At 37.8% G+C, this 8,845-nt stretch overlaps 1 protein-coding gene across 1 annotated transcript in view; it reads right to left on the minus strand.

The window, feature by feature from the left end:
* TSGA10 (testis specific 10) overlaps nucleotides 1-4,693 on the minus strand; it is a 65,421-nt gene extending 60,728 nt beyond the window's left edge. The window contains 5 exon segments of the mRNA XM_019471477.1: nucleotides 469-620; nucleotides 3,187-3,264; nucleotides 3,438-3,611; nucleotides 3,968-4,123; nucleotides 4,621-4,693. Coding sequence (XP_019327022.1) covers nucleotides 469-620; nucleotides 3,187-3,264; nucleotides 3,438-3,611; nucleotides 3,968-4,123; nucleotides 4,621-4,647 — 587 coding nt within the window. The 5' untranslated portion in view covers nucleotides 4,648-4,693.
* Nucleotides 4,694-8,845: the final 4,152 nt, after the last annotated feature.

Below are 8,845 nucleotides of genomic sequence, written 5' to 3' on the forward strand. Positions count from 1 at the left end.
GGCAGGGGGGTTGGACTAGATGACCTTTAGAGGTCCCTTCCAACCCAAACTATTGTATGATTCTATGAAAGTATGTTTGAAACTAACTACACGTGACACTCATTAGGTTATGTGTGTTTGCTTGCCTCTATAAAAACAACAACAAAAATAAATAAAAAATAATTTAATTCATATGCAATTTACCAAAAAACATCAATTCCTGCAGCTCCTAATAGAAAGCTCCTAAGTCAGAGTGAATTTTACTTTTTCACTGAAGATGGTTTTCAGCATATCATAATATCAACAAGCCAAGAACATTTACATATAAATAAGCAACGAGGAAAACAATTTCATTCCAAAAAGAAGAATGGCTTATAAGAACAACTATCGTGAATTCCTTTCCCTTTGAGCTATGTAACAGTTATGAAAACCAACAAACATAGGCTGACGTTACTCGTCAACCTATTGCAATTATATACTGTTACTTACCTAAGTGAAATATTTTCAGCTTCCTGTCGGCTCAGCTGAGTTTCAGAGTCCAGTGCTCTTCTTGCCAATCTTTTCATGTCAGTTTCCAGAGAATCAATGGTGTCTTTCATTAGCGCCACTTTGGACATCTGTTCTAACCGTTCACTATCTAACTATAAATATAATTAAACATTAAAAGCTGAAAAAAGCTGATTTATACATAGAATTTCTCCTATTAATTCAAATTATACTCTGTTTTTAGCACAAATCTTTTACTGAAGGAGAAATGTCCAAGTATCTCATTTACTCAGGGCCTGACTCCAAGTCTACTGAAGGTAGTTGGCAGAAAGCTGAAATGTGATTTTCACTTCCTTTGAAGGACAATCAATTTCCTGTCTTTCAGATCTCTGGGAACATTGTCATTTATTCCAGTAAATTTTAGGTTGGTAATTATGCCCAAGGGGAAAAACGTTTGGCATTGATCAACATAAGAAGTTTTCAGTGCAAAACAACATAACAGAAAACATTATTTTTAGTGTATGAAAGGAGAAATCGCAGTTTGGGATACAACACTACCAATGATGGATTTAGGCCTCTACTAAGTTATATAGCTATGTTGATAACTGGATAGAGAAATCACTGTAAAACATTTGCATAAAGCACTATATGACCAAGTTACCACCATGAGTGCTTTAGGTCTGGACATAGAACAAAGAAAGGGTCCAGAAACTATTGCACAGACAAAGATAGTTTGAAATCTCCAGTTTAAAGAAAGCTGTGTTTCATTATTATAATGCTTACACTTAACATTTAAATAACTGTCCTCTCTAAATTATTTGAAACAGCTCTTTTAAGGTAAAAAAATTCTCACCTCATCCCTCTCCTCATTTACTGATTCTTTCACTACTAATTTCTGTGTTACTATAACCAAAGGTCAGACCGCTGAAGGGCAAGTCAGTAAGCCTCTGGTATGCAGTAACTTTTTCAATACTAGTGCCATAAATTTCATATTGATGTATTGCCCTCAAAGGGTACCAAATGAACTGAAGAAATAAGATTATGTACCTAAAACAGGACTATTCCACATATTCACTACACATTTGTCAAGTGTGTGACTAAAGCTAATTTACTACTCAGAGTACTCAGAGCTATTTAAGCCTACAGTGTATTCTTCATCACAGATGCACTCAGTTTAATATTATAATCCTTGGAACTATACTTATAAGCTTGGTAGGATTTAAAATGCTGAAGGGGAAAAAGAAAATGAACCAGAATTTATAACCACAAGATCTAGAAGGGAGATACACTACAGAAATCAATGTTAATCTATTTGAAAATCAAGTTCTTTCAACACTGTAAATATATTTAAGATTTATATTAATTTTATTAATGTTTTCATTTTCTATTTCAGTGCTATACGTTAGCAAACAGTTGCACACACAAGTAACTTAAACCATATTAAATAGGACTTGCCAGAACAGTACAATTACATTTGGTTTTGGAGCATCAGGTCTTAATGATATATAATCATAAGATAATTCACATTGGAATAGGCTCCAGGAGGTCTCTAGTCTAAACTCCTGCTCAATCAGGGCCAGCTCTGAGGTCAGGTTGCTCAGGGCTTTGTCCAGTCTGGTCTTGAAAATATCCAAGGCTGGGGACTGCTTGACTGTCCTCATGGAAAGGAAGCATTTCCTCGTATTCAGCCTGAACCCTTCTCGTTTCAACTGATGCCCATTGCTGCTCATCCTTCCACCATGCACTGCTGTGAAAAGCCTGTTTCTGAGTTCTTGAGTACTGGCAGGTAGGACTTACGTCCCCCTTAAGCCACCTCTACTCCAGGTGGAACAAGCCCAGTTCCACCAGCCTCCTCTCATAGGAAAAGTGTTGCAGCTCCAAGTATTGTGGGAGCCCTCCATTAAACTCACTCCAGTTTGGCAATGTGTTTCTTGTACCGTGATGGCAAAACTGAATGCAGCGTATTCCAGATGTGGTCTAATGAGTGTTCAGTAAAGGTGGACAATCACGTCCCTTGAGCTACTGGCTGTGTCCTGTTCACACAGCCTAGTACACTCTTGGCCTTCTTTGCCACCATGGCATACTGCTGGCTCATGTACAGCTTGCTGTACACCAGGGCCTCCAGGGCCTGAATTTTCAGCAGAGCTGCTCCCAAACCCATTGGTCCCCAACCTTTATTGGTGCCAGTGGCTCTTCTTCCCAAATTCAGAACTTGGCATTCATCCTTGTTAGACTTCGTAAGGTTCCTGTTGTCCATTCTTCCTACCTGTCTTGGTCCCTGTGGATGACAGCCCTGCTCTTGAGTATATCAACAGTTTTGCCTAATCTGGTGTCATCTGCAAACGTTATGAGCACACATTCTGTTGCCTCCTTCAGGTCACTGATAAAGATGTTAAACAGGACAGGCCTCAGAACAAACCCCTGTGGTGCTCCATGTTAACAGTCTCCAGGCCAAATTAACTACTACTTGATAAGACTGACCATCCAATCAAATTTTCCCTCACATAGCCACCCACCCATCCAGACCATAACATGCTGGCCTGGATACAAGAACACTGTGGGTAACAGTGTCAAAAGCCTTGCTACAGCCTTGGTAAATAACACCCACTGCTCTCAGCCTGTTGTTTCCTGATAGAAAGCAGTCAGGTTGGTCCTGCAGGATTAACCATGAACATCACCTGTATTACATTTACAATTCCAAAAATAACTATTTTCCCTTACATTTTGAATAGTGGTTTCTAGCTCTTCAATTCTCTGTTCCAAATGAGCCTTTTCATTAAACGCAGTATCTTGGGAAATCTGTATCAAATAACAACAATAACAACAAAATCACACATAGAACAAGTCTGAACTCACCACAGACATGTAATGCAATTAACTCTCAGGATTAGAACAGAAATCTTTAGCAACTTTAATTACAACATTAAGTAGTTTTCATGTTAAAACAACCTTGAAGGGGGGGAAAATCAAACCTTTAACTGCTCCCTGAGGCTATCACGTTCTGTAGTCATCCTTCGGAAATCTGACTGTGCTGTATCCCTTTCTATCTCCACATGTCTTAACATAGCTTGAGCTGTCAGAGTACTTTTAGGAGTCCTGGGGCATTTGATAACTTCCTGACGAAGTCGGGAAATCTCTTCCTGTGCCTGTTTTTAAAAACAGCAGCATAACAAAAAGATGGAATAGATACTGTAATATGTTACTGTGGCATATGGCTGGTAATGCAGAGCATCCCAGAAACTGTGCAATATCAAAGATGAAGTAATGATTTGTGAATATATTCTTTGATTCAGGAAAGCATTCTTAACTCAGGACAGCATTTACAAACTTGTATTTAACTGACAGATTCAAATCACAGAATTTCCATGACTTTTTTTTCTATTTTTTAAACAAATGCTTTGCATTTTTTCTTTTTTTTTTTTACACAAAAACAAAAATAGGATTTTTTTCTTGCACATCACCCTGTTATTTTAATTAATCATACAAATATAAATAAAATTACCCGTTCATAAAGATTGACGATTTTGTCTCTCTCAGCTGTTAAAACTTTGAAGTTACCCTGAATTTCTGCCACATGGCGTTCATATTTTTTCAACATTGACTTAATTTCTTCACGTTCTCTCAATATTTTCAAAACTTCTGCATGAGAACTCACTCCCTTAAAGAATAAGGTGATAAAAGGTTGAAGTAGAGAAACAACACTTGATATGCTTTCTTATTATATCTGGTTTGGAAATTTCTATAAAAGATTTAATAAGCCTTCAACCTAGTAACCTCTAGACAGTCAAGACTGTACATACATATTTCTTAGTATTAGGGACCAGATATACATGCCGTTTTCTAAAATACACTAAATACACTGAAATACATTATTTTGAGCAGCAAATGTCTATCACAAATGGTACTGACAATCATGTTAATAATTACCTAAAATGTAAGCAGTTGTCAGTAACCATCTAAAGTGATACACATGCATGCAGTGTAAAGTGGTAGTTACGTTCACATTATTGGCCCATTCCTATCTTATGCATCCTTCTTTTTATAATCAATTAGTTTTTTCTTCCTGGTAATTACGGCTTTGGTAGTTTAGCATAAGATAAACCAACATTTTAAAAAATGCATTCCTCCTTTTCCAAAGTGTTTTCCCAAGCTCACCTGGATGGATGAAAATTTTTTTGACATGCTGCCACAAGTAGAGGTTCGCTTAGGACTTGAAAATGCGTTTCTAGATACCTTCAGCAAATTCTCAGTCTTTTTTTCTTCCTGGTAATTACGGCTTTGGTAGTTTAGCATAAGATAAACCGACATTTTAAAAAATGCATTCCTCCTTTTCCAAAGTGTTTTCCCAAGCTCACCTGGATGGATGAAAATTTTTTTGACATGCTGCCACAAGTAGAGGTTCGCTTAGGACTTGAAAATGCGTTTCTAGATACCTTCAGCAAATTCTCAGTCTCACATTTATAGTAGTCTCTGTCCTCTTCCAATGTCTTAATAAAGGTATCAAGCCTTGAAGGTGACTTCCCTTGCTTTATTTCAGCTTCTGTTTGTTCATGTGCATGAACAAAATAACAAAATAACCTGCATGTGCAAAAATGAGAGAATGCATTCACTGAAATAGAGCTTTCATAATGAATGATACTTCAGTGTAAAATGGATAAACGTACTCTTCAAAATGAACATGAAGCAGATATCTAATTAAAATAAATATCCATTTAATACTTTAAAGTAACTTCTGAATGTCTGTGTTTTCTCTTTTTTGTTATATTGCAGAATATGTCTGAATTACAATTTTTACTGGTGAACCTATCCACTTGACTTTCCACCACTTGCTTCTTATCAAGCAGCTGTATGACATGTTGCCTTAGCTCATGGTTTATCTTCTTCAGATCTTCAATCTATGAGGACAAGGAGGAAGAAAGTATTTTACTTCATCTTCAAGGATTTGCAGGAAGTATTTCATAATAAGAAGTAATTTAGGCTTAACAAAAAAAAAATCAGTATACGTTATTCACACATGAAGAATATGCACACTACTAGCACCATTTTGAACAGATTAATTTTGAAGGGTTCTGGACAGTGGAGAATCTGATCCTTAATATTTATGCTAAAAACTGTCTCAAGCTGGGCTGCCACTACAGTTATTCTCCCATAGTACTGTGAGAGGAACTGTCTCTCCAGGCCTGGTCTCAAGTTTCAAGTTTCCAATGCCCTTACTCACTATGGTTCTCTTAGATCTTAGGAATGCCCTTCAATCATCTTCTTTGAGTTGGGCCCGTATCCTTCACACAGGCCAGCAGAAATGTAGCAGATCAAGTATTAATACTAATTCATCAATTAATCAATATAAGATTAATAATCTTCCTGAAACAATATTGTCTTTTAAAAAAAAATGGCCTTTTTGTAAGAAACCAGAAGTTGCTAACTATTTTGGCACTATCAACTTACTGTAACATCTCAGTCTATAGGAGCATTACAGCCTCATACAGCTTTTCAATTTTCTGAGTCCTCAGATTTCTAAAATCCCAGCCTAATCAAGATATGGATGCAGTGCGATGCAGAAACTCCATTGTTTGCACAGGCTGATCCTGTAATGCACAAGAAATCAGTATCGCTGAATACTGAATTCTGTGAGGATCACTTGATTCTAACAGTCAGAGAGTTTTCTTCAGGTACTACTAGCAGTGCACAAAAATACATTTTGAATTATTTAGGAAGACCCAAAAGATGCTTTGTGACTAAAAGCTTTCTGAGTGGGCTCCGTCCTGTGACATTCTGTAGTAGTTAATTTTGCCACTTCTTCTGTTCAATGGATATAAAAATATATTAAGAGAGCCAGTGAAAAAATTATGAATTTATTTTCATTGTCATTTTATTTTTATGTTTTCATCAAGCCTGATCCAGCTAATGCTACTGAATTAATAACAAAGCACAGTTATAAACCCAAAAATGTGATAATTATGGATTGGTTGAGTGGAAAAGTAGTTTTTAAAAAACAAACAAACAAAAAACCACCACAGAAAGCATCCACAAAGGGCAGTAGAGACAGCATCTGTACATCTGTGTTTTGGGATTCCTGCACTTTTATTAAGTTATAAAATCTGGGAAGAATACAGCTCTGCTATTACTGGAGGAAGTTCACAACGATGGCTGCTTTACATGATGGGAAGAGGAGTGCTAATGAAGGGCAGGGAGCCTAAATCCTACTCTGCATCTGAATGTATAAACAACACTTAAAATGACAAAATTGAAGTCCGAGGCACATCTACATCCTCAAGCCTCAAATAACTGACTACAACAAAAGTGGTTTTGTTGCTACATACAGCCAACCTGTACCATATCTTAAGGGTCTTTTCCAACCTAAATGATTCTATGAATCTTTGATTTTCCCCCTCATCTTCTCTTGGATAACCAAGAAAGTTCTGGCAAGCACTCAGAGATACCATATTTAGACTACAAAATTAAGGGATCTTCATGGAAAATACCATTTTAGCAATTTACTCTGCTTTATACAGACAGGAATTATAATTTGAGCACCTTAACTAATTACAACTGTGCTCACAATGCTATATGATAAAAGTGGTCTGTAAGAAGACAAAATTGCCGATCACTTAAGGCTTTATAGACTCAAAAAACAATATCACATGATCAAAAAATACTCATAGCCATAAAAAAAATCATAAAGTACAAACAACCTTTGCTCATGTCATTGCATTCTGCTCTAGCTCATGACAGCTTGTTCCAGCAATATAAACTGGGGAGGAGAATGCTACCATTTAACTTCCTAGGAACAAAAGGATGCAGAAAAGCATCTTTTTGTATTTCAGCTATATCAAAATAGAGGAAATACATGATAATAAGAAACATGGACATAACTTATGAATTATTTCTATCTATCAGCATCCTCTCAAATATAGAGCAAGGCCAGAAACATTTGTAAGTGTTCAAATTCTGTTCAATTCAGCTGAACATAGGGATACGGAGCTATTTATCATCAACTCTCAGTACTGCCACTTATGTTTCCTTACTAATCCACAAACACTTTGAAACATAAGAAGGAAGAAAAAGATTAAGTGCTCTCTGGCAGCTTTCTCAGAATAACTATGATAAAGTAGGGTCACTGGAATGAGTCCCTCAGTGAAAGATGAATGAGCCACAGTGAGGCAAGGTGAGCGGCAAGCACACCACCGGTGCCTCACAGTGCTATTCAACACCTGACAGTCTGCTCCTGTTATAATATGGGAAGTAGCCCACAGGTCTAACAACAGAATATGAACATTCAGTTACCTGCCAGCAGGAAGTTATCACCACCAGCATGACCACAAGTTTCTCTCCATGCTCAGATTCAAGAGTTTCAAAGAAATTTAGGGCAGCTGGTTCACTGAGTTACTTCCCTACCACATTCAACTTCATCTGAATCAAATCTCTGCCACCAAGTATCAGTCTGAACATCAGCCTCAAGGTGTTTTTAAGCACCAATATAAGTGATAGTTTTGTTTAGGAGTAAGCTGACTTAATTTTGGGTATCTACAAAAAGGCATTTCTAGAAAGTGATTCCCATGATCGATTTTAGGCATTCATCCTAAAATTAATCATGCCCTAGGAGTACCTCTGACAATAAAGACAGCCTAGATGTCTCTATTACTGTCATCATCACCATTGACACATCAAAATAGATGAGGTGAATCCCATCCTAGTATTCTGTTCTCTCTGAAGGAGACACTCACAACTTTCTCCAGTCATATGCATTGTCCTAGTCTTCCCAGAAAGGGAAGAGAACAGATCAGAGTAATTTGCAAGCTATCGGTACCTTCAGAACCTCGCTCAGCATTGAGGACTCAAATTTACAGATAGAATACATAGTATTTACTCACTCACAATACTACTTTTACTCAACTTGTGAAAAAGAACTTTTTGAAAGACACTATAATATTTGTATTTCCTAAAATAACTATTATTTATGCTTGCCATAAAGTGGTAAGATTTAATTACCGTTGTTGCCACATTTCACCACCATCTTCTGAACTGCGATAATGCAACCCCCTTGCAACTGGGATGAAACTTCGCACTAAGACCACTCCAAGCTTCACGCAGCACTAAAGACACTTGCAGCAGGCCTCGCGGCACGACCAAAAGAATTCAGTTAGTAAACTTTTTGGACTTATTAAGTCCCCAAAACTGGTTTGGAGTTCCAAGTATTTCAGCGATTAATTTAGGATGCTCCTTTCCTCCTTGTTCTCCACAGTGTACGCAGCACCAGCACCAGCACCAGCACCCGCAACCCCCGGACCCGCCGCCCGGCCCCGCCGCGCCACTCGCCCCGGGCCGCTCGGCGCACACCCACGCCGCGCCCCTCGCCGCTCGGCGCACACCCACCACCCAC

This window comes from Aptenodytes forsteri, unplaced genomic scaffold (assembly GCF_000699145.1).
Source record: "Aptenodytes forsteri isolate BGI_AS27 unplaced genomic scaffold, ASM69914v1 Scaffold539, whole genome shotgun sequence".
Taxonomy (NCBI): domain Eukaryota; kingdom Metazoa; phylum Chordata; class Aves; order Sphenisciformes; family Spheniscidae; genus Aptenodytes; species Aptenodytes forsteri.